This window comes from Saimiri boliviensis, chromosome 20 (genome assembly GCF_048565385.1).
Source record: "Saimiri boliviensis isolate mSaiBol1 chromosome 20, mSaiBol1.pri, whole genome shotgun sequence".
NCBI lineage: Eukaryota > Metazoa > Chordata > Mammalia > Primates > Cebidae > Saimiri > Saimiri boliviensis.
In genome coordinates, this window is record NC_133468.1 from 6732620 (window position 1) to 6758263 (window position 25644).

General features: G+C 58.1%; 1 protein-coding gene across 8 annotated transcripts; it reads left to right on the forward strand.

Moving 5' to 3' along the window:
- The first annotated feature begins 2696 nt into the window (after positions 1–2696).
- Positions 2697–18310, forward strand: PDLIM7 (PDZ and LIM domain 7). 8 transcript variants are annotated; one of them, XM_039460598.2, is made up of 14 exons: positions 2697–2785; positions 3759–3865; positions 7278–7429; positions 7517–7547; positions 8011–8129; positions 8543–8563; positions 8810–8946; positions 9049–9085; positions 10061–10122; positions 10267–10504; positions 11697–11877; positions 17518–17638; positions 17726–17841; positions 17978–18310. In XM_039460598.2, the coding sequence occupies exons 2-14, from the start codon at positions 3770–3772 to the stop codon at positions 18062–18064; spliced, it is 1398 nt and encodes a 465-aa protein (XP_039316532.1). In that variant the 5' UTR covers positions 2697–2785; positions 3759–3769; the 3' UTR covers positions 18065–18310. The 8 variants fall into 8 exon arrangements, with proteins under 8 accessions (XP_039316532.1, XP_039316534.1, XP_039316536.1 ...); XM_074390741.1 differs by having other exon boundaries at positions 2708–2785; positions 3762–3865; XM_074390740.1 differs by lacking the exon at positions 2697–2785 and adding an exon at positions 3338–3684.
- The last annotated feature ends 7334 nt before the right edge of the window (positions 18311–25644 follow it).

Genomic DNA, 25644 nt, shown 5'->3' on the forward strand with positions numbered 1-25644 from the left:
TGAAACATGTTGAAGGTGGAATTTGTAGAATCTAGGGCAGGCGTCCCCAAACTTTTTACCCAGGGGGCCAGTTCACTGTCCCTCAGACCGTTGGAGGGCCGCCACATACTGTGCTCCTCTCACTGACCACCAATGAAAGAGGTGCCCCTTCCTGAAGTGCGGTGGGGGGGCCAGATAAATGGCCTCAGGGGGGCTGCATGCGGTCCGCGGGCCGTAGTTTGGGGATGCCTGATCTAGGGGAAGACAGAGAGGAGAGAAAGGAAGGATAACCTTGTTTCTGCTGAACCAGTTGGATGAATGTTGGTGGCATTTCTTGAAGTGAGGAAGGAGATAGGGAGGTGGGAAAGGCACAAGTTTGAACTGGGCCATGATGGTCTGAGATAACTAGTATAGTGATTCCCCAACTTTTTTGGCTGGAGGGACTGGTTTCATGAAAGACAATTTTTCCACAGACTGGGGGTGGGGTGGGCATGATTTCAGATGGTTCAAGCGCATGACATTTATCATTAGAGTCCTTTTTTGGAGACAGTCTCACTCTGTTGCCCAGGCTGGAGTGCGGTGGCACCATGTTGACTCACTACAACCTCTGCCCCCCGGGTTCAAGTGATTCTCTGGCCTCAGCTTCCCAAGTAGCTGGGACTACAGGCATGCACCACCATGCCCAGCTAATTATTGTATTTGTAGTAGAGATAGAGTTTCACCATGTTGGCCAGGCTGGTCTCGAACTCCTGACCTCAAGTGATCCACCCACCTCAGCCTCCCAAAGTGCTGGGATTACAGGCGTAAGCCACCATACCTGGCCCATTATCATTAGACTCTCATAAAAAATGAGAAATCTAGATCCCTCGAATGCACAGTTCACAGTAGGGTTCACACTCCTACGGGAATCTAATGCTGCCCCTAAACGCAGCTTTTCTGGCTTGCCACTGCTCACCTTCTGCTGATCTAGTAAACATCTAGGCAGGCTTTTGGATAGTTGAGTCTGGAGTTCTTGGGGAGAGGTTGGCCATGAAACTTGGGATGCCTTGGCATATAGATGGTACTGAAAGCCACAGGACCGCACAGGGTCTTAGGGGGTGAGCATAAAGAGAGGCTCTATATCAGACGGCCAAGGCCAGAGGCAGAGGAGGAGACCCCGGAGGAGGATGGGAAGGAGAGGTCAGTGGGGCAGGGAAAAGCTGTAAAGCCAGGGAAAAAGGGTGTTTCCGGCAATAGAATCAACCTGGACCAGTGCTGCCCCTAGGCAGGGCAGGTTGAAACTGAACCACCATGGATTCCATGGCCCGATGGCCTCCAGGCCACTGGGGACCTTGAGAAGAGACATCTCAGGGGACTGGTGTGCACAAAAGCCTGATTGGCATGGCTTCAAGAGATAACCGAAGGAAAGCAAGTGGAGACGGGATAAACAGACAACTCCCTGGAGGAATTTTACTCTCAAGAGAATTAAAGGGTAATAGCTGGAGAGGGATCTGGGGTCAAGAGAAGGTCTTTAACGATGAGAACTCTCACGGCGGTTTGTGCAGAAGAGGGCGGGTGTGATGACAGTGGATGAAGAGGGAGAACTGCAGCGACCATGTCCTAGGAGGAGCTGACCGGCCGGGACCACCAAGCGAGTGGAGGGAGACGCCCCTTCCCTCACCCCAAAACCCACTTGCACTCAGTGTCCGCGCGCCGGCCATAATGCCCGGCTGATCGTGGGGCCGGGACTCTAAGGACGCCCTCCCCGAGGCGCAGCCTGTTCTGGCCGGCCTGGAGGGGGACGCGGGGCTGCGAGCGAGGGCAGGGCCTGCAGGCCAGGGGCCACTGGCGTCCGCTCCTGCCCTGTTTTCCTGCCTTCGGTACAGCGTTGCGCAAATCTAGCTTTTTTTTTTTTTTTTTTTTTTTTTTTGAGACGGAGTTTCGCTCTTGTTGCCCAGGCTGGAGTACAATGGCGCGATCCTGGCTCACCGCAACCTCCGCCTCCTGGGTTCAGGCAATTCTCCTGCCTCAGCCTCCTGAGTAGCTGGGATTACAGGCACGCGCCACCATGCCCAGCTAATGTTTTGTATTTTTAGTAGAGACGGGGTTTCACCATGTTGACCAGGGTGGTCTCGATCTCTTGACTTTGTGATCCACCCGCCTCGGCCTCCCAAAGTGCTGGGATTACAGGCGTGAGCCACCGCGCCCGGCCCGCAAATCTAGCTTTAAACGCCCCGTCGGCCTCGGCTTTCCCACCTCGGCTTGTCTCCTCCAGCCCCTGATTTAGAAATTCTGAGCCCCCGACGGCTGTGCCTGGGATACTGACCCTCGCGGCGGCCCTGCGAAGCGAGTATGATGGCCCCATTTTTCTGAGTAGGAAACGAAAGTTCAGAGAAGACAAGATCCCAGCTCCGTCCGGTTGGAAGGGCCGCTTTCCTCTCCCTCCGCCAGCGGGTGGTGCGAGGGACTGGGCCAGGCAGCGCATCCCGCGACCCGCAACCCCGCCCCTCCCGCGCCGGCTCCGCCCCGGCTCCGCCCGGCCCGCCGCGGCTCCGCCCCACTGCCCGGACCGGGTCGGCGAGGCCTCCCAGCCTGAAGCCCCAGGGGACTTCGTGATTGGGCGGGGTTGAAGAGCTGGGTGGGGCTTTCCGCCGGCGGAGAGCGGCTAGTGGGCGTGGTCGTTCGGGGGCGTGGTCTGCTGCCCCGCCCCCTCCCGCGCACTCAAAGCGGAGGGCGGCTGCGGGGGCGGGGTCAGAACACTGGCGGCGGATCCCAACGCGGCTCCCTGGAGCCCGACACCGAGCAGCGCCCCGGCGGGGCCGAGCAGGTATAGACGACCGCGCGGGACATCTTGGGCTGGACCAGGCGGGCGCCCGGGGCCTGCTGAGGACCACAAAGGGCTCTGGGGGTCGTGATCCAGGTTGTGCTTCCTCCCGCGGGCTCTGGCCCCTGCCTCCGCCCCCGCCCCCGCCTTCCTGCCGCGAAGCCCGGCTGCGGCGGAGCCGATTGGCGCCTGCGCTGCTTCCTGCGGCCGGGGCCAGTCCAATGCATGGGGCCCGGGCGGGGGACTAGGGGGAAACTGAGTCACTTCGGTGTGGGAGCACTTCTGTGTGGGAGGCACCACCTCCACTGGGCTCCGGGAAGGATCCCCCTCCAAGCTATGGTTTAGGGTCCTGGCCCCAACCTGTCTCCACAGGGGCCACACCCACAGGGGCCTTCCCCCTTTCTGCAGCACCCAGGGGTCCCGCCCTGGCTCCCAGCAGCCTCCACTGGTCCCGGAATGGCTAGGATCCGCTGCAGCCGCCTCCCTCCCCTCCCCCTCGCGTCCCGAGCCCCCGTGTGCTCCCTCCGCTGGCTCTCCGCACAGTGTCAGCTTACACGCCTTATATAGTCCGAGCAGGCTCCAGCCGCGGCCTGCCTGCCGGGACCTGGGGGCGGGGGAGAGGAGAGACAGCCCCTGACTCACCCGGCCACCCGAGGCTCCAGGCTGGCTGCCTTGGGGGGAGGCCGCACCAGTTTAGTCCCTTGGCCTACCCCTGGTTGAAAAGAACCTGGAGCCTGTATGTAGGCACCGCTCACCATTCCAGTCCCTAAGGGACAGAGGCTGCTCCTCTTTCCAAATTGAGGTACGCCAGCCAGCAGCACAGCCCAGCCTGACAAAATACCTGCCTACTATACCTTGGGTGTGCTCAGCCGCTGCCCGTGCCTGCCTGGCCCCTGTCCAAGGTTGGTATCCTGAGCTGGGCCGGCCTGCCTGCGCGCCCACCATGCTGGTAACACCTTCTCTTCTTTCCTCTCAGAAGGCGGCATCATGGATTCCTTCAAGGTAGTGCTGGAGGGGCCAGCACCTTGGGGCTTCCGGCTGCAAGGGGGCAAGGACTTCAATGTGCCCCTCTCCATTTCCCGGGTGAGCCTAGGTTTGGGGAGGGGCTCCCCCAGCAGTCTTTGGGTGCTCAGGTCTCCAGAGGGTGATGGGGGGAGTCCTAACGGGAGATAGGGGCCAGCAGGCCAGGAGATGTCCAGGTCCAGAGATGTGGTGGTACCTGCCGGCCACAAGGACTCCCAGTGAGATGGACACTGGGAGAGGAGCACTCAAGCTTCCCCAGGCCTGCTCTGTACCTGATGCTGTTCTCCCAAGCTCCCGTGGCCACCTCGGAGGGCTGGAGGGAGGCTCATTGTGCAGGATGGGAGCCTGGTATCTCCAGGAGGTGTCTAGACTTGGGAGGGGGAGCCAGGCCACAGGCAGGGCACTCTGACTATAGGATTTCACTTCAAACTCACTGCCACGCAGGGAATAGCTGTCCTCATCCTGTTTTTCTAGATGAGAGGAGGAAATCATGGTGAGGTGGAGGGGCTCCATCATTGAGTCCATGGTGAAGCAGGGATTGGAACTGAGGCACAGGATGGGGTGCATTTTTTTTGTGGATAAGAGAAGGGGTCTCTCCCCAGCCTAGGTAAGGACCTGCATCCACTGTTCTCATTCAGGATGTGGTGGCCTTTGACCCCAAGCAGAAGTGTAGGACAAGGGCTCAGCTCCAGGGCCTTAACCGTGGTTCCCAAGAGCCTGCCCTGGTGAGGGTGGAGCTGGAAGCTGGCTCCTCCCTGTAGCGGGGGGATTGCCTTATAAGCCCAAGAATGCAGCCCCATGCTGGGATGGCCAACAGTGGCTACGATCTGCAGAGCTGAAAAGGGCTGGCCTAGGCCTGGCCCCCCTGAACCCCACCGGTGGGCCTCTCAGCAGGGCAGGAGGCTGCAGCTCCAGCTGTATGGTCCAGTAGTGAGACACAGCAAGTTGCCTGCCCAGAGTGGGTGAGGCCAGCCCATGGGCTGGGGGTCAGGCGGGGGTGGGGACTTCCTGCCCCTATATCCGCCTGCCCAGCAAGACCCACCCAGGCACCCGGTGGGCAGGCAGCTAATGGCAGGAAGCCCAGGGTAAGCCCAGCCTGGAGGGGGCCAGAGGGTTGTCCAGGCGCTGCCTGGCCTTTGGAGGGGCTCAAGGTGGAGTCTGTCTGTAGGAGTTGGGCATGGGGGTCAGGGTAGGTAGGCAGGCTGGCAGTGCCCTTCCCAGGGGTCCTTTCATGGGATTCTGGAAACTGCTCCACCAGCAGGTTAGTGAGGACAGTGGTCGCCCTACCACACACACACACCTACACAGTCCTCACACAGCCCTGAAAACCTCCCTACGTTCCACTCCCTGGGAAAGTGCTGGCCCGTGTGTCTGGGGAGCCTGAGCCTGTTTCTTTCCTGATGGAGATGACTTTCATATCTGGCCTGCTGGGGGCACTCTGGGCTAGGTCCCTTGTCAGCAGCCTGGGCATGTGGGCTGGGCCACCAGCTGAGCCCAGGCCCGGAGTTGGACCTGGGCCCACATGGGTGGGTAAGGTGGGCTTTTCTGAGTTAGGCCGGCTCCTTCCCTGACCCCAGAATGGAGGGAGGCGGGAGGGGTGAGGGCTGGCCGTGGGCCCAGGCTTGGGAGATGAGGTAACGTCTGGGTCTGGGGGGTTGGGCTGCTCAGCCTGACTCACCCCCACCCCATGCAGGGTACAGCCCCCTGGCTTTTTCCCTCCTTGGTTCCTCTGGCCTCACCCTGCCCCTGGCCTGAGCCCCTCCCTGCCGCTCTCTAGCTGCCTACCCATCGCTGCCTTCTCTCCTGCTGCCCTCCCCACACTCTGATCACTCCCCTCGCCCTCTGTGCTTCCTGCCCTCCTCTGGGAAGGGAAGCCACCCCCATCCTCCACCCTCTCTCCGGGAGCCAGCTGCTCCTGTGCACCCCAAGACCCCCACCTCGGACTCAGCCCACACCTCCCAGGAGCCAGCCCTTGTGGGCAGGGAGTGGCTGGGCCAGGTTTCCCTTGTACTGACTCACCATGACCTCGAGTAAGTCACTTCCCCTCTGGGGTGTCACTTCCCCACGAACAGTATAAAGGGTTGGTTTAGTTGGCTTGAACTAAAGGTGAGGGAGGAGCTCAGGGCGTCTCCAGGTGGGCTGACCCCTCAGTTGGGCCCCCATGCTCTGCAGAGGTGGCCTACAGTGGTAGAGTCTTAGGGTCAGGGTCACTTCCTGGCCCTGCCTCTTGCTGGGTGACGAGTCAAGTTGTTTAACCTCTCTGTGTACACTTTCAAGTGCAAAATGGGTAAAATCCCAGATTACTCCACAGGGTTGTTGGAAGATGTAGTGTCAATATGTAGCATACTTGGTGCTCAATAAACTGAAGGAGATGTTCTTATTTAGCAAGCGAGGAAGGGGCCACTGAGCTCTCTCAGCTTCCCTGAAGTCATTCCTGATGGTCTCAGTTCATGCTGGTGGCAGCCATTTCTCCCAGCCTATTCTCACCCCTTGTTGCCACTGGAACCAGGGACTCCCAGCTCAGAGCCTGAAGGATTGGAGTCAGGGGAGTTGGCAGTTGAAGGCTTGGGAGTGACACTCATGTATGGCCTATGAAGCCCCAGCTGTCACCTTAGGCCCCATTCAGGCAGTGATCATAGGGAACCTGGAGATAACAGGGCCTGTTCCTGGCTCTCAAAGGGTCCCAGCGGACCCCTGCAGATGGCCCCCAGACAGGGTGCTGGGGGGTAAGAGATCCATAAGAGCCCCCAGCGGTGGCAGGGAAGAAGCTGCCCCTTGCATGGGCCAGAGGGCCTATCTGGTAGTGTAGCAGCCTGGGCAGGTGGCCAGCAGATGCCTCAAAAGGCAGGTGGTCCTCCTGAAACACCTGGGCTATAGCCTGAGCATGGCTGTTTGTGGATATCATAGAATTTCTGGACTGTGGGGTAGGGTCGTGGTGCAGAATAAATAAATCAGCAGTGTGACGGGGAAATTGTGAAGCTCAGGTGAGCGCCACCACCTCCTGGGTTGCTTTAGTGTCCGGCAGCTGCCTAGACCCATGTTGAATGAAGAGCTCTCTGGGCTCTAGAAGTGGGGCAGCGGCCGGGCTCGGTGGCTCAAGCCTGTAATCCCAGCACTTTGGGAGGCCGAGGCGGGTGGATCACGAGGTCAAGAGATCGAGACCATCCTGGTCAACATGGTGAAACCCCGTCTCTACTAAAAATACAAAAAAATTAGCTGGTAATGGTGGCACGTGCCTGTAATCCCAGCTACTCAGGAGGCTGAGGCGGGAGAATTGCCTGAACCCAGGAGGCGGAGGTTGCGGTGAGCCGAGATCGCGCCATTGCACTCCAGCCTGGGTAACAAGAGCGAAATTCCGTCAAAAAAAAAAAAAAAAAAAAAAGAAGTGAGGCAGCTTCAGGTGGGGCAGTGTTACCACCTGGCTTGGGTCTGCAGGGTCTAAGGGCCTCGTTCACTTTGCTTTTCTCCATAGCTCACTCCTGGAGGCAAAGCAGCGCAGGCTGGAGTGGCTGTTGGTGACTGGGTGCTGAGCATCGATGGCGAGAATGCAGGGAGCCTCACACACATCGAAGCTCAGAACAAGATCCGGGCCTGTGGGGAGCGCCTTAGCCTGGGCCTCAGCCGGTATGCGCATGGGCGTGGATGGGTGCACGGGCGCTGACAATGGGGATCCCCGTGGGCCCACGCTGTCACACTTTCCTTTTCCTTCAGGGCCCAAGCGGTTCAGAGCAAACCCCAGAAGGTACGAGGCGGGCCGGGACATCTGGGCAGCGGGCGGGGTGGGCTTGGACAGCCGGGCCTACTCGCCCTCCTGGCACAGCCTCGGTACCCCAATCCCTGGCCAGAAGTAGAGGGCAGAAACTGGAGCTAGGGTGGGTCTAGGGCCCTGGAGTTGAGCCAGGGGCTGCCGCACGGTCTGGGCACCACGCATGTCCGCCTGTCTGTCCGCCGCCTGCCTCCCGCCGCCGGTGCTGCGTGCTCGCCCGCACTTGGTCAGCCCTCGGTCCTGCGTGGACTGAAATCGCCACTCCCAGATGGGCCCCTTGAAACCTGAGTTGTCGTCTCCCCTTAGTCTCCTGCAAGATGTGGGGAGTGGTGGTGGGGGGGGGGGGCTGGAGCTGCCACTGTCTTCCGGTGCGGGCGCCCCACTCCCCACCCAAGCCCCTGCCCGCCCGCCCGCCCTGCCCGGCTCTGTCTCTGCTCAGGCCCCGGCCCCCGCCGCGGACCCCCCGCGGTACACCTTTGCACCCAGCGTCTCCCTCAACAAGACGGCCCGGCCCTTCGGGGCGCCCCCGCCCGCTGACAACGCCCCGCAGCAGAATGGGTATGTCAGCCCCTGCCCGCCCGCGCCCGCGCCCGCGCCCATGCCCACGCCGTCAGGCCCCCTGTGGCCCCACGCGCGTTGCCCGCTGCCCGCTGCTGCTCAGTCTGTGCTGCGCCCCAGCCCGGCGGAACCGTGCGGCAGCGACCCCTGGCGGCCGGGGTGGGGCTGCAGGCACAGAGCCCCCCCCCACGAGGCTGTGGCGCCCTGCAGGGCACCGCCCTGGGGAGGGGTCTCTGAATGAGGCCACACCCCCCACTGGCGGCTTGGGGTTGGGTCGTGGTGTTGGGCCCGTTGAGCCCTAGACACTCAGTGCCGCCTGGTCCCCGGCTGCTCTGACCCCTCCCCATCTTTCTTCCTCTCCTGTGTCTGTCCCTTCGTCCCTTTATCTGTCTGTCTGTCTATTTCCTTCACAGGTGCAGACCCCTGACAAGTCAGTGAGCTCCCTCTGCCTGTCCCTCTCTTCTTCCTTTTGGCACTCTGGGCGGCGGCCCCTCCCCACCCTGGCTGCCCTCCTCTCCACTTTGCCCTCCTGTCCTCTCACCCACCTGCCCAGAAGGGCTTCTGGCCTCACCCTTACCCACTCCCTCCCATCACTGTAACCCACAGGCACCAAATCCCGGGAGGGGCTGCCCCCACTGCCCACCCCCAGCGTGGGGTTCTGAGCCACACCCTCCCCACAGACAGCCGCTCCGACCGCTGGTCCCCGATGCCAGCAAGCAGCGGCTGATGGAGAACACCGAGGACTGGCGGCCACGGCCTGGGACAGGCCAGTCGCGTTCCTTCCGCATCCTTGCCCACCTCACAGGCACTGAGTTCAGTAAGTGCCAGCCTAGGCAGGGTGGACTCTCCTGGCCTCCAGCCCAGGTGTGAACCCTGACCTTCTGTCTCTCTTGGTCAATGCCCACCTCTGCCTTCTCAGTGCAAGACCCGGATGAGGAGCACCTGAAGAAATCAAGGTACAGGAATGGGCACTGGCCCTCTCCCACCTCCTGCCTCTTCCGTTCCGGCTACTGCCCTGCGTCTGCTCCCGAAGCTCCCAGCTGGGGCTTTCCGGTGTCCTTCCTTCCTTCCCTCCTTCCTTTCTTCCCTCCTCCCTCCCTATGTCCCTGCCATCTCTCCTTCCTTCCACTTCTTCCTCCCTCTCTCTCTGCCCCTCAGGGAAAAGTATGTCCTGGAGCTGCAGAGCCCACGCTACACCCGCCTCCGGGACTGGCACCACCAGCGCTCTGCCCACGCGCTCAACGTGCAGTCGTAGCCCGGCCCTCTCCAGCCGGCTGCCCTCTCTGCCTCCCTCTTTCTGTTCCTCCTGCCCAGGGCACCCCCTTAGTGTCTCCAGCTTCTGCCTACCTCACCCCCGCCTTCCTGCCCTTGGCCTGAGTCTCCTGCTGGCCTGGCCCTGGCCACCCACCTGGTACAGACCCTGGCTTCATCTGACACTGCCTTCCCTCTTTGCCCTGTGGTACTGCTGTCTGCCAGGTCTGTGCTGCTTTGGGCATGGAAATAAACATTCTCAGTCCTGCTTGCTCTGCCTCTGTCTTCTATCTTTGTGGACCTGGTTTGCATTTGGGGTGTGGGGGTGTTTCATGGTTCAGACTCAGTTTGGGCCCCTGCCATTCTTGTCTTCGGTGGGAGGGGGGTACTTGACAAAGGGGCCCTGCCCTGCCATCAGAGATGGCTTCCTGGCATAAGGGGAGCCCCACGAGCTGCCTCAGAAGCAGGAGTCCTGCTCCATCTCCCAGCTAACTGGACTAACTGGGGTCCAGGTACTTGGATGTTGCTAGGAGAAACTGCCCTTCAGTGGGACCCAGAGTCCAACTCAGCAGTTTTCACACCCCCAGGCATCTCACATGGGACCAGCAGGACCCAGGTTGGGGGGTGGGGCCATGCCAGGACCCTCAGCCAGGCAGGGCCTTGAATGGCAGATCTTACAGCCAGGTGCCCAGGACAGAAGCCCCAGCCCCAGCCTCATCTTCACCCCAGGAGCCCTGGCCTGGTGAGAGGGAGTGGGCTTGGGCCTGGGCAAGGGTGGGTAGGGGTCAGGGGCATGGGGGTAGTGGGCTTCTCTAAGCTGCCTGGGGCTCTACCCCCTGTCCTTTGGGGTCCCCGGGTACCCCTTTAGAGCCGCTTGCCCCGGCAGGCCCTACCACCCCCAGCCCCACCAGCCGCCCACCCTGGGCCGTGGACCCTGCATTTGCGGAGCGCTATGCCCCGGACAAAACCAGCACGGTGCTGACCCGGCACACCCAGCCGGCCACGCCCACCCCGCTGCAGAACCGCACCTCCATCGTGCAGGCGGCCGCGGGAGCGGGCCCAGGAGGGGGCGGCAACAACAACGGCAAGACTCCTGTGTGTCACCAGTGCCACAAGGTCATCCGGTGGGTGGCCTGTGCCCGTCCTACCCTGGCTTTCCTGTCCCGCAGCCCGGCCCCACTTGTCTGCCCACTCGTCTTGCCTCAGCTGTGACTGGGGGGAATAGAATAAGGATTCAGTTCCCAGCTGGAGTCGGGGTAGGGACCCGGCCGGGGTCTCAGATTCTTAATCCTACGCTACCTACCCCACCCATCGACCTCAACCACTAGCAGAGTCTGCCCCGGCAAAATGGTGGAAGGGCCAACCGTAGTCTAAAGCCACACCCCTACCCTTACTACTCTCTGGGCAAAGAGGGGCTTGCCCCCTCCCAGCCTCTCTGCTCCTCCCTCCTGCTCCCTGTCTCCCTCTGCTCTCAGAGCATGCAGGCCTGAGCCCCTCCTTCTGTGCACTGCCGGGGGGGCCAAGCAGTATCAGACAGCCCCCCAGCATCAGTGTGCTGGATTCTAGCACCTTCTTAGTCTTCAGCACTGGCCTGCTCTTGACTCTCTGTCGGCTCCTTTTGTTTTTTCTTTTTCTTTTTTTCTGAGATGGAGTCTCGCTCTGTCGCCCAGGCTCAAGTGCAGTGGTGCAATGTCGGCTCACTGCAACCTCGGCCTCCCAGGTACAAGCAATTCTCCTGCCTCAGCCTCCCGAGTAGCTGGGATCACCATGCCCAGCTAATGTTTATATTTTTAGTGGAGACGGGGTTTTACCGTGTTGGCCAGGCTGGTCTCGAGCTCCTGACCTCAGGTGATCTCAGGCCTGCCTCAGCCTCCCAAAGTGCTGGGATTACAGGTGTGAGCCACTGTGCCGGTGGCCAACTCTATCAGCTCTTGCCAGGTAGAACAGGCCGGCAGAGCAGGGTGGCTCCAGGGTCTACCCAGGGTCCTCAGCTTTCATGAGGCGCCAGTCATCAGCCCTCCCTCCTGGGGTCCTCCCTGCTCTGAAACTGCCTCTCCTGTCACCAGCAGTTCAGTGTTCTTTGGGATCCCTGGGTACCCCTTTAGGGCCGCTTTCCCCAGCCCCGCAAGCTTCACGGCTGTCACGATCACTTCCAAAGCCCGTCTTCTACCCTCTGTGGAAAATGGGGAGAATGAACTCTCCCTCCCAAGGCTTCCCAGTGCGGGGAGGGGGTCAGTCAACCTGAGGAGGGCCAGACCCCCCCCCCCCGCCGCTCCTCTGCATGCGCTCCTTCTCACTGCCCTCACCTCCCTGCAGGGGCCGCTACCTGGTGGCGCTGGGTCATGCGTACCATCCCGAGGAGTTTGTGTGTAGCCAGTGTGGGAAGGTCCTGGAAGAGGGTGGCTTCTTCGAGGAGAAGGGCTCCATCTTCTGCCCACCCTGCTATGACGTGCGCTACGCACCCAGCTGTGCCAAGTGCAAGAAGAAGATTACAGGCGTGAGTGGGGCTGGCTGGTGGGGAGGTGGTGCAAGCCTGCTGGTGGGAAGTGGGGGCTGCTAGGCAACCCTCAGGCCGGGTCTCTCATCGCCTGAGCCCTCTGGGTCCTTACCAGCCTAATGAATGGGCTGCTGTATTGGCCTCGTCTTGTGTTAGCCAGAACGCTCTTAACAAATGACCACATTCCTGCTCAGAAACTGCCCAAGACTCCAAAGAGCATGAGGACCAGGCCGGGAGAAGCCCTCCTGACTCCCACTGGGGGCTCTCCCTGCCCTGGTGAAATGGCACAACGGGCAACCGCATGCTGAAGCTGCCCCATCTCATGCTTCCTCCTGACTTCTGGATCCAGAGCCAGGGCTGCCAGGGGTAGCCAGACAGCTCTGTGATGGAGATTTTCATATTAGTGAGGGTTACCTTGACCACAAGTGGTGGAAACCTCAAAATAATGGTGGTTTTTTTTCCTCACCTAAAAACATCCAGAGGTGGGCAGTCTGGGACTGTTACGGTGGACCCAGGCTCCACCCTGTTGCTTGACTGTTCTCGGCATCTGCTTACTTACCACTCATAGTGCAAGACAATGCTTAGCCTCTGCCACAATGCCTACCTTCTAGCTGGCAGGAAGTTGGAAGAAGAAAAGGGACAAAGTCCCATGGTGTCCATCCTTAGAGGATACTGCCTCCTGACCCTCTGCTTCCATCCTATTGGTCAGAATTCAGTCACATGACCATACCCAGTGGCCAGGGAGGCTGGGAGATGCGATCTTTATTTTGGGCAGCCATGTGTCCACCAAAAAACGGGGCTTCCATCAGTAGACAAGAAGGAGAGAATGGCTGGGTGCGGTGCCTCGCACTTGTAATCCCAGCACTTTGGGAGGCCAAGGTGGGCAGATCATTTTGTCGTTATAATAGTTGATCATATTTGTGGGATACTTACTCTCTAGGCCTCCAGCTTCACCAACACACAAAACACGCATCTCCTATAAGATGGCCCAAACTGAAGTCCGTTTCACTTTGGGTATTCCCATCTTATAGATGAGGAAATTTTGCCCGGGACCTCAGTCATTTCCCCACCAGCCTAGTCCACACTCTGATAGACAGTTCTGGAGGAATGGGCTGGATCCCAGAATCTTCCGGAGCTGGGCATAGGAGTTTGCTTCCTCAGATGAAGGCCCTACTGTTGGCTGACTGCCCTGCTCAAGTTACACCTGCACCCTCTGTACAGGACGGGGTATCTATTGCCCACGCCGTAATGAGGACACCAGGCTTAGAGGGCCCAGCTGGCTCCTGGGTCCTGGAATGAGCTTCGGGTGGCAAACCCTGCTGCCTTCAGCCAGGCACATGCTTCTGTCTTTGTCTCATTGGCTGGGACTGTTAGCATAGGTCCGCCCTGGGGCAAGGTGCTTCATGCAGGGGTGCTGTTCGCAACTCATGGAGTTGACTCTTAGAGAAGTGAGGTGGGGCGAAACGAAAGGACTAGAGTGTAGTGAGCAAATTGTGGGGGACCTGAGAGACCCTAGGGAGCCCCCATCTTATCCTCCCCAGGGGCAGAGATCCGACTTCACCAACCTGACAGGTGCTATAGTGGGCCACTTACCACCCAGTAGTTCTTGGAAACATTCTCTGCCATGTGTGGCTCGGAACTGCGGCTTCCCAGGCTGGAGCAGGGGGAGGGCAACGTGGGGGATCAGATCGTTGTAGCAGAGTTGGAGGAGAGTTCCAGGGGTTGGGGGACACATCAGAGGGGGCCCACCCAGTCGGGATCACCTGGGGGTCCCATGCTCTCAAGTCTCGTCACTCCCCACCAGCCCCCCTCATTGTAGGCCTCTCCATTTGGCCTGTGAGCTCCATTCCCTCCACTGCACGGCCTGTGCCCAGGCTGTCCTCTGCTTCCAGGCTTTGCATGGGGCTTGGCTCTTACTCAGAGAAATGGGAAGCAGTACAGGGGTTCATGCAGGGAGAAATGGCCTGGCTTGGGTTGCAGGAGCCCACTGTGGCAGCTGGGGTGGCTGGGATAGGAGGTGCTCCTTTAGCATGCTCTTTACCTCATTCCTTTCTTTCTTTTTTTTTTGTTTTGAGACAGAGTCTCCCTCTGTCACCCAGGTTGGAGTGCAGTGGCGCAGTCTCTGCCCACTGCAACCTCTGCCTCCTGGGCTCCAGGGATTCGCCTGCCTCAGCCTCCCGAGTAGCTGGAACTACAGGTGCCTACCACCACACCTGGCTAATTTTTATATTTTGAGTAGAGATGGGGTTTGACCATATTAACCAGGCTGGTCTCAAACTCCTGACCTTGTGATCTACCCATCTTGGCCTCCTAAAGTGCTGGGATTACAGGTGTGAGGCACCACGCCTGGCCCTCCTTCCTTGTCTTCTGGAACTCAAATATCACTTCCTCAGGAACACCTTCCCTGACACCCTCTCCCCGCCATGCCAGGCCCCCCACCATGTGCTCACTACACCCTAGTCCTTTCGCTCTGCCCATCTCGCTTCCCCAGGTGTGAACTTCATGGGTTGAGAGCAGGGCTGTTTGCACCCAGCACCCGGCCCCGCATACAGGAAGTGGCCAGCAAACATGAGTAAGTGGATGGAAGTGGCCTCTGAGTGGGACTTAAACATGAGGAAGAATTCACTGGAAGAGGAATCCAAGTAGAGGGAATAGTTTGTGTCACCAGGTCACGCCTGGGAAGAGTATGACATGAGGGGAGGGCTGGGTGGTGGCCATGTTCGGAGCTTGGAGCTGGGGGCTGGTGAGGTCAGATGTGCCTCTGAACTCTTCCTCTGGGGCAGGTGGAAGATGGAGCTAAGACAGAGGACTGGAGACTGTTGGGCCCTGGGCCAGCACAGTACAGATGGCAGAGGCAGACAGATGTAGGAAACATCTAACCATCTTAGCGGGTGAAAGAGATATTGATAACTGGGCCACAAGTTCTGTATACCAGCAGAAATCTCCCTCCCAGGCCAGGCGCGGTGACTGATGCCTGTAACCCCAGCACTTTGGGAGGCTGAGGCGGGCAGATCACCTGAGGTCAGGAGTTCAAGACCAGCCTGGCCAACATGGTGAAACCCCGTCTCTACTAAAAATACAAAAATTAGCTGGGTGTGCTGGCGCACTTGTAGTACCAGCTACTTGGGAGGCTGAGGCAGGAGAATCGCTTGATCCTGGGAGGCGGAGGTTTCAGTGAGCCGAAATCATGCCACTGTACTCCAGCCTGGGCTACAGAGACTCTGTCTCCAAAAAAAAAGAGAAATCTGCTTCCCAACCCTGGGCACCCGCCCTGTCAGCGCCCCCTCTCCCTCCAGCCCGAAGCCCAAGTTCCTTCACGGTGACCTTGTCTGCTTCTAGAAAACAGGTAGCACCAGAAAGTAAGAGGAGCCAGCCAGACATGGGCACAAAACCTGTTTCTGCCATCTATTGGCTGTGTGAGCAGGGGTAGTTGCTCTCTGTGGGCCTCACTGAAGAGAAGGGTGGCACTATGCTGGGGCCAGCACGGTTGTGAGGTACACGTGGGATGGGGTACAGGTGTTGTCGAGGGCAGAAACATGCTATCTGAAGCCTACGTGTCGCCCACACTTACGTCTTGCTTAGCTCACACTGTTCCATTTCATTTTACAATCAGTAGCCAACAATTTAAAATGAGAAGATTTGCCTGATGCAGTTGCTCATGCCTGTGACCCCAGCATTTTGGGAGGCCAAGGTGGGAGGACTGCTTGAGCCCAGGAGTTCAAAACCAGCCTGGGCAACATAGCAAGACCCCTGTCTCTACAAAAAAAAATTAGAAAATTAGCCAAGTGTGGTGGCATACACCTGTGGTCCCAGCTACTTGGGAGGCAGAGCAAAAGTGAAATCTCCTGCTTTTCATTTATTTATGTATAGAGATAGGGTCTTGCTCTGTGGCCAGGCTCGAGTGAAGTGGCATGAACACTGCTCACTGCAGCCTTGATCTCCTGGGCTCAGAGGATCCTCCCACCTCAGCCTCCCAAGTAGCTGGGACTAGAGGGTTCCCACTAGAATGCTCAGCAGATTTTTTATTTTATTTTATTTTTTGTAGAGATGGGGTTTCGCTGTGTTGGCCAGGCTGGTCTCGAACTCCTGGCCTCAAGCGATCCTCCCACCTTGGCCTCCCAAAGCACTAGAATTACAGATGTGAGCCACTGCGCCCAGTAGATTTCACTTTCACACCTAGATTGCAGCCTGAGCCAGCCAGGTATTCCTGAATGAACCAGTAGTGCCACTCCCAGAGGAAGAAGAGGTGCTCCTCCATGTGACATAGTCCCCACCTGGCCCTTGCAGGGACTGGATCTAGAATCCCTGGATTTAAACTCAGGGCCCTTTTCACAATAGCCTCAGAAGGCTGGGATGGGGAACCCAGTTCACAAGGGAAGAAAGCAAGACTTGAGAAGGTCAAGGTCTGGCCAAACCCACAGATCTCTGACCCTCATACTGCCTTGAGGCCCCATGCTGCCCTCTGCCTGCTCCAGATGTGAATACTGCTGGCCCTGGCTGGCCCCTAGGGTCCTTGGGATGAACAGACCAGCTCAGGGAGCGCTCAGCCCCTTGTGGCTCTGTCCCCTCCCACCGCCCTCGGAGCCCGGGCAACTCACCAACAAAGGGCCAGGCACTGTGTGGATAGATCAGCCAACAAGACAGTTGATGCTTTATGCCCTCCTGGACCTTACATTTTGGCTGGAAGAGGGGAGAGGCAGACAGTAAGCAATAAGCACAGTAAGCAGGTTGCCTGGAAGTAATGTTAGATCGCGTTACGGAAAACAGGAAAGAGCAGAGCAAGAAGTGCTGGGGCGTGGTGTAGGGAAGGCGGCTGGCTGCTGCTGGTGTGGTCGGAGTGGGCCTCGTGAAGATGACATTCGAGTGGAAACTTGAGGGGGCTGAGGGGTAAGCCTTGAGATATTCAGGGCGGTAGTCCAGGCAGAGGGGACAGCCAGTGTCAAGCCCAGGACAGGAGCGTGCCTGGCGTGCCAATTTCAGGCAAAAGGCCAGCATGCAGAGGCAAGGGGAGAGCAGTGGAGGGGACGGGCAAGAATGAGGTTCGGCCTGTGGGCCTCCAACCTCTGCATGGGGCGTGGCTCTTACTGGGAGAAATGGGAAGCTGTACGGTGTTTCATCCAGGGGGACGTGGCCTGGCGTGGGTTGCAGGGGCCTGCTGTGGCAGCTGGGATCAGAGGATGGAGCGTGCAGGCCGGTTTTGTGTGGTCCCAGGGGCCAGAGATGCTCGTGGCTTACACCTCGCATCAGGGAGGCTGAGAAGCACTCAGAATCCGGATGTGCCGTGGGGGTGGGCCGCACTGGATATCCTGGTGGATCGCGTGTGAGGTGTGAGAGGAGTGTGCGTTTGGCAGCAGGTGGGAGAATGGAGTTCCCATTGGTGTGACGGGGATGGTTGTGGGAGGAGAGGTTTGGTGTGAGGGGATCAGGAATCGCGTGTTGGACATGGCAAGTCTGAAGACGCAGTGGAACGTCCACTCAGAGACCTTGGACTTGGAGATGGAGGCGTGGGAGTCCTGAACCGTTAGATGCAGTGTTTACTATGCGAAGGAATGGGGCCCAAGGGCAGCCGTCCTGTGTTCTGTGACCCAGGATAGGGTGGGAGGGGACCGAGCCTGCCAAGTGACTGCCACCTCCTTCCAGGAGATCATGCACGCCCTGAAGATGACCTGGCATGTCCGCTGCTTCACCTGCGCCGCCTGCAAGACGCCCATCCGGAACAGGGCCTTCTACATGGAGGAGGGCGCGCCCTACTGCGAGCGAGGTACCTGCTGGCCAGTGAGGGCGAGGAGGGATGGCGCATGGGGCAGGCACGAATCCAGGTCCCCTTCCTCTCCACCCCCACCCCCAGACTATGAGAAGATGTTTGGCACGAAATGCCGTGGCTGTGACTTCAAGATCGATGCCGGGGACCGCTTCCTGGAGGCGCTGGGCTTCAGCTGGCATGACACGTGCTTCGTCTGTGCGGTGAGAACCCCGCCCCTCAGACTCAGCCCCAAGCTCACCAGCCCTCTGTTCTTTGCCTGAGGGATGCAGGAGAAGTTGCGAAGGGGCCTCTCCTGCTGCCCCCAAGCCTATGTGACTGGGTCTTTGCTGCCCTTAGATATGTCAGATTAACCTTGAAGGAAAGACCTTCTACTCCAAGAAGGACAAGCCGCTCTGCAAGAGCCACGCCTTCTCCCATGTGTGAGCCCCTCCTGCCCGCGGCTGCCACGGCTGCCCCTAGTCTGAGGGGCCTGGAGTCATGGCCTGGCATTTCCGGGTAGGGCCAGCAATGGCTTAACCCTGGCTCCTGGCCCGAGCCTGGGGTTCCCTGGGCCCTGCCTCACCCCCCTTATCCTTCCGCCCCACTCCCTTCACCACCACAGCACACTGGTGCTGGCCACACCGGCCCCTTTTCACCTCCAGTGCCACAATAAACCTGTGCTCAGCTGTGTCTTGTGTTCCCTTTCCCTGTGTACCCAGAGGGGCAGAATTTGAGGCATGTGGCAGGGTGGAGAGTAAGATGAGTTTCTTGGGCTGGCCATCTCGGTGGTCCTTGTGATGCGGACATAGCGGGCTCATGTCAGTGGAGGAGGTACAGGTGGGATCCCATGTGCCAGGCCTGGTGCCCACAGACATGAGCATGAGGGGAACCACTGGTCTGGGCTGGGTTGGAGGTTGCAGAAGAGTAGTTAGGCCAGGTGTGGGGCTCACACCTGTAATCCCAGCACTTTGGGAAGCTGAGGCAGGCAGATCACCTGAGGTCAGGAGTTTGAGACCAGCCTGGCCAACATGGTGAAACCCTGTCTCTACTAAAAATACAAAAATTAGCTACGTGTGGTAGTACATGCCTGTAATCCCAGCTACTCGGGAGGCTAACGCAGGAGAATCACTTGAACCCGGGAGGTAGAGGTTGCAGTGAGATCACACCACTACACTCCAGCCTGAGTGGCAGAGTGAGACCCTGTCTCAAAAAAAAAGAGAGAAGGAGGGAAGGGTAGTTGTGGGTGGGTCTGCAGAGACAAGGTGTGGAAAACAGCGATGGCCACAGCAAAGGCCTGAAGGCGCCAGCTACCATCCAAACAGAAGAAGGAGTCTAGAACAGCGCCTGGTGTATAGTGGATGCCCAATTAAGTGCTTGTTGAATTCACGAGGTGCCTGTGGGACATTAGCAGACACATTCAGGAAACAGCTGAAGATTCAAGTCTGGATTCACCTCCGGTTCAATTCAGAAATGAATTTGAGAGAGGCTCAGGGCAGTCAACATAAATGCTGGTAACTGAGGCCTGGGGAGAGCTGGGAGTGTGGCCCACACAGGGAGCATCAGTAGTAAAACAGGTGGGATGTGGTTTTCTTTCAGCCTCGACATCTTTGGCATGTTAACCACAGAGTAGCATTCACTTCCACAAGGAAATGTGCTCTCTCCCACTTCTCTTGAACTGTGAAGCCCTCTCAGTCTGTCCTCGGTTCCCATGGATACAAGTGAGAAGGGCACAGGGATGGATGGTAACCGCGGCTGGGATCCCGTCTGGGAGCGCTGAGCAGCATGGCCAGATCTGCCAGTTTATCGACAGTGTCCAGAGGTTCAGATTTGTATGTGAGATCTGGTATTTGAATATTGGCAACTACATTAGATTTTTTTTAAAAATCCTATTAGAAAAATAAAAAATGTGAGCCAAATGCAGCATGAGGACGGCCGGGGCCCAGCATAGTGAAGAGGCGAGACGCCAGAATGCCAGCATCACAGCACCAGGCAGGGACAGCGTGGCCAGGGCGGGAGGATGGCAGCCTCCAGGGAAGCCCGGGCAGGGCAAAAGCGTGTCAAGAAGTTGCCAACAGTGTCAACCAGGCAGATAAGGCCAAGGAGTCCCATGTGGCGTTTCACAAGGTGACATTTGCCAGATCAGTTTAGCAGAGCTGGGGCGGCTGCCAGGGTTAAAGAGGAACCAGAGGGGAGGGTGGGGAGGATGTGGAAGGAGAGGGTGCAGACAGCTCTTTTAAGAGGCTTGGCTGTGGTGGGCTAAGAGGACCGCCAAGCTCAGCTGAGAGGCCAGGGTGGGTGGTGGGAGGGGCCTGGGAGGCATCTGCCGGAGGATGGTGGGAGAAGATGGGAGAAGTTGGGAGAGGACTGTAAAGACAGAGTAGGGTGAAGGGTGGGGGCAAATGCGGAATCATGGAGCCGGAGCTAGCCTAGAGTGGGGCAGGAACAGATACCAGGTACCTCCTTGGAACAGCCACCCTCACTCCATAGGCCAGAAACGTGATGCAATCACATGTCATTTAATCTTCATAACATCTTTAAGAACCCATTATTTAAAGGTATGATTCAGATGAGGGTACTGCAGCTCAGAGAGGACCAGTGACCTGTCCAGAGTCACCCAGATGGAATGGCCTGGCCTCTTGTTCCAAGGACCAAAGGCCAAAGTGTTTCCCGCCAACCCACCAGCCCTCCCCAGCCCCTGTCTTGTGTCCCCCGATTGCCTGCGCTCCCATCCAGACTTTGCCACTCAGCAGCTGTGTGCCTCCAGGCAAGACACTGCCCCTCTCTGAAGCTTGGTTTTCCCATCTGTAAAATCATAGTGGCTGGATGCAGTGGCTCACGCCTGTAATCCCAATACTTCGGGAGGCCGAGGAGGCTGGATCCGCTGAGGTCAGGAGTTGGAGACCAGCCTGGCCAACATGATGAAACCTCGTCTCTACTAAAAATACAAAAATTAGCCAGGCGTGGTGGCATGTGCCTGTAGTCCCAGCTACTTGGGAGCCTGAGGCAGGAGAATCGCTTGAAGCTGGGAGGCAGAGGTTGCGGTGAACTGAGATCGTGCCATTGCACTCCAGCCTGGGCCACAGAATGAGGCGCCGAGTCAAAAAAAAACAAAACAAAACAAAACAAAACCATAAGCTGCAAAGATCACAGTGTTCCGAAGCTGGGGTTCAAGGCTGTGCGGGTGGAGGCCACGGGGACTGGGAAGTGAAAGTCCTTGTGCCAGGCAGGGGAGGCCATTAGCACCCTTGGAGGGGGCAGAGCCCATGGCAGGGGGCTGAGTGGGCAACTGGAGAGGCAGCAAGCAAGGGAGGGGCTTTTCCCAGCTCCGATCGGCTTGAGCTCATTTGCATCAGCAGGGAGAGAGGCGGTGGAGGGCAAGGGACTGTATTGCCAGAGTACGGAGGCAGGAACTCATAATTCTGCCTACTGCCTCCTCAGTGCGGGGCCCCACATGGCCTTGGTACACACATACGGTACACACCATCCTCGGACTCTACGGGAAGGGAGCTAAGGCCCTGGGCTAAAGGACGGGCTGCAGGTCACCTTTTGAGCTTGAATCTGCCTGAATCCAAAGCTGACCCTGAGAGTGGAAGAAGAACCCCTCTCAATAGATGCCTTAAAGGAAGGAGGGGAGGGGACCAGGGTTCTGGGGGTGATGGTGGAACAAGAACAAGCTCGCTGACTGAGAACCTGCGGGAACTCAGGACACCAGCACCAGCTGCTTGAGAGATTGTGCAGGGGAGCCACTTCCTAGCCAGTGAGGACCCCAGGAGCTGCCTGGGCCCTCCCGCTCAGGTTTTGGGGGTACTGAAAGATCAACTCAGATTTCACCTATGTCTCTTGCCACTGACAAAATGACCACTTCTTGGGCACCAGACAGAGTAGGTGAGTCTCTCAGCTGCAATTCAAGCTGGTTTAAGCCAAAACAGGTATAACTGAACTGAAGTAGATAGCTTCAGACCTGGCTGGATCCAGGTATCGACAGCAGCTGCTGGGTCCCTCTCTCGTGTTCTCCATCCTCGGCTCTGCTGTCCACAATGCTGGCTTCATTCTCAGAAAGCCCTCCCCACTATTATCAAGGATTGCCCCCGGCAGCTCCAGGCCCAAACCTGGCCAGTGGACAGAGGGAGCCTTCCTTAATGGTGCCCGCGAAAGTCCCAGGGCCAATGCCCGTTGAACTAACTTGGGTCATGTGTCCGTCTCTGAAGTAGTCACTGGGTCTGACCCATCCTGGCTTGGATGACGTATTCCTGTTTAGAGCTGAAAGTGGAAAATCTGCCAGAAAACGGGATGCTGAGCAGGCAGGCCTGGCCAGGATGTCCACGGTACTTCCTCCCCTTGTGCCCGGTGCTCCACTTCTGACTGCACTCCCAGACCTAAGAGCTGGAGCAACCGGAACTGCTAACAAGACTCCAGTCCAATCTCACTCCTGAATGCAGAAATAGGGGTACTGCAAGGGAAAGCCGGGAGGGTGTGTGGGGTGCTGAAATGACCTGGGACAGCCCTGGGTTCCCATCCAGAATTTGCCACTCACCAGCTGTGTGTCTCCAAGCAAGTCACTGACTCTTTCGGGGTCTTGGTTTTCCCATCTGTAAAATAATGATAATGGGCCGGGCGCGGTGGCTTACTCCTGTAATCCCAGTACTTTGGGAGGCCGAGGCGGGCCTATCACCTGAGGTCAGGAGTGCAAGACTAGCCTGGCCAACATGGTGAAACCCCACCTCTTTTTTTTTTTTTTTGAGACGGAGTTTCGCTCTTGTTACCCAGGCTGGAGTGCAATGCGCGATCTCGGCTCACCGCAACCTCTGCCTCCTGGGTTCAGGCAATTCTCCTGCCTCAGCCTCCTGAGTAGCTGGAATTACAGGCACGGGCCACCATGCCCAGCTAATTTGTTGTATTTTTAGTAGAGACGCGGTTTCACCATGTTGACCAGGATGGTCTCGATCTCTCGACCTCGTGATCCACCTGCCTCGGCCTCCCAAAGTGCTGGGATTACAGGCTCGAGCCACCGCGCCCGGCAGAAACCCCACCTCTTAAAAAATAAATAAATAAATAATGATAATAATGAACACATTGATAGCATCTACTATGTACTGTTCCCATTTTAAGCACTTCCTAGATACTTTTTGAAAATCCTCAAACTGACCCCAGGAGGTAGGTACCATCACTATCATCCCTGTATCATAGTTGAAGATGAGTGATTCGAGATAGGTCAGGTGACAAGCTCAAGGTCACACTGTTAGCAACAGACTCCTCAGGAGCAGAACTAATGTGAATGAACGTGGCTGGCCCGACGCCAGGAGCAGATACCTGGGAAGAGCCATGAGCTTTGTGATGACCAAGGGGCAATCTGAGTGTGTGCTTGGTGGGTTCTTACAGAGGTAAGAAGAGGCCAGAAAAGACTCCACCAGTTCTTGCTGAAAAAGTCTTGCAGCCTCCCCTCAGCCCTAAAACCTTCCGTGAGAGGTGTGGGGGAGCACGGAACAGGAAGGTGGGGGTGGAGGGAGGAGGGTGGGGCTGTGAGGAGGAAGGGAGGGGGTTCTCCTTTCTAAGCCTTCATCCAGTCCCATTTTATCCTCACAACAGGTTAGCAAAAGGAACCTCAGAGAGGGGAAGTGTTTCAGCCGAGGCACAGCAAAGGTCCAGTTTCTGGGTCCCAGTGCTCTCGTGTCTCATCTTTTCCACTCTGGGGATCCAGAAGTCATTGGCCCAGCCTCCCAGCGTGTGTGGGGAGCTCATGCTCTGGGGGTGGGAGAGACCAACCTGTCAGTGACTTGAAGTGTAATGGGTTTGGGGGTGGCAGACACGAAGTCCTGGTGGGAGGCACCCACTAGCCGCCCACCCACCAAGGCTGAGTGTGTGAGTTTCAGGGGCAGCAGCAGCTGAAAGGAGGCAGGTCCTCAGAGGACAGTGACCAGTCCTCTGAGGTCACCAACCCCCACTGGTCAAGGCAACTGAGAACTATGGGTCCACTGAGTTTGGCAAGTGAGGGGTCACTGGTGACCTCGGCCAGAGCAGTGCCAGAGAAAATGCAGGTAGGAAGAGACAGATGACAGATGTCTGTCTGCATCCTATAGAAATGAAAGGATGAAGATAACATGGAAGAGTGACAGGTGCCGAGACCAGAGGAGGGGGCTCTAAGGCATGCCAGCAAGGAACACCCTTGCTTCCCTGAAAACAGGGAAAACTGAGTGCAGGGTGTATGGGAACTCTCTATACTATCTTTGTAACTTTTCTGTAAATCTAACACTGTTCTAAAATAGAAAGTTTATTTAAAAATGTTGATGGCAAGAGGTGAGAGTGGGTGTGGCTGGAGAGTTTGTAGGTGGCTGGTGGGGAGGCAGGAATTTGAGGAAGGAAGAGCTTAGATGCATTTTAGGGCTTCTGATTTTTGGATGCAAAATTGAGTGTGCAAGATGGGGGGATCAGGGGGGAGTGGGAAGAGCTGTGAGCTAGGACAAGTCAAAGGAAGCTGGAAGAGGCTGAGGCCAGAGCTGCACATGGCCAGCCATCTGTCTGCCCCTCCCCGGCTGCAGGGTCTCCTTCCTCCCCAGAATCCTGCTCTCCGTGCCTAAGGGATGGGGGGATGGCTGAAGCTGTCCCCCACGGTTCTCCCAGCTTCCATTTCCCACACTGTGCCACCCACTCCCTTGGGGATCCCCACTGTACCCCAACCACACCTACTGGCCAGTTGGTCTAGGGCACACAGCCTGGGTCTGTCCCTGCCTGGGAACCATGCTCTAGTGGGAACCATGGAAAAATTGCCAAGGCCAGTGGTCTCTAGGCATAGTAGGCACTGACTTCCCAAGGCAGGGGCCTGTGAATATTTTGAGTTTTAAGAGCGTTCTCCCAACTCCAGAGTGCCAGGAACCGCTGCTGCATATATGCAGCCCTGCTCTCCTTAATTGGCATAGCCGATTACCCAACACAGAACTTAGAGGCCCAGCTCGAACCACCTCCTTCTCCACAGTGCAGATGGGACCAGGTGAAGTCAAATCAGGGAGGTCGAGATTGGAGGCTTTGTAGTGGTGGAAAAGGCTGCTGAGAGCTGTGGACAGTTTCAGGGTCCCAACCCAGCAAAGAATGCAGTTCTGGGAGGCCCCGGCATGGTGCCCACTCCCTTGCAGGGGACTTTTCTGAGTCACCCCTCCCCTTCTGTGCTCAGAGCTTTAGGAGATAAAGGTGCCAAGAGGCTGGCCCTGAGCGTCCTCGGAGGAGCCCTGCCCTGGGAGTCTGGGGTTAGATGCTGCTTCTGGAACTCTACTTGGGACTCCTCTGGGAGGCGTGAGGCTTGGGAGAGAAGGCAAAGGATATCCTAGCTGGCTTCATCTGAGAGGGCACAGGCGTGGAAGGGAGGAGAGGCCGGGAATGGAGGGATAATGAGCTGGGTAGAGGTGGAGAATGACCTGGAATGAATGGTCATGGAGCCGAGATAGGGGGCTGCGGTTGGGAATTGTGAACTGGGATCAGCACGAGACTGGGATGGGCTGGACTGAGGAGGATGCTGTGAGAAATGTTGTGGGGCTGGGACACGTGCTAAGCATGGAGCTGAAGCTGGGATGGGAAAGGAACTGGGCTGGCTTTGGAAGTGGGATGCAGCTGGCAGTGGAAAGTGGTGGGATAGACTAGGAGGCATGGATCCCTAAGGGTCAGAGAGGGGCTGCGGATGGGCCAGGGATGGGCTGGTGCGTGTGAGCTGGGTTGAGATGAAAATGGGTTTAAGGTAGGATGGGACGCACGGGGAATGGAGATCAATGGAGCAGTGGGTGGGGACGGGGCTGAGTTCGGGGCTGCAAGGAGGGTGAGCACCGAGGCGACGGACCGGGCAGCTGAGGGGTCGGGACGCGGGTGGGGCGGGCCCGGGAGCGGCGCTTAGGGGCGACGGGCGAGGGGCGCGAGGGCGCCCGGGGCAGGCCGGGAAGGGGGGGCGGGCCTCCCCCTGGGCCGGGCCGGGGCGGCGCTAGGACCGAGCGAGCGGAGGGAGCGAGCCGGGCGGAGCCAGCGCCCCCCGCCCCCCGCCGGCC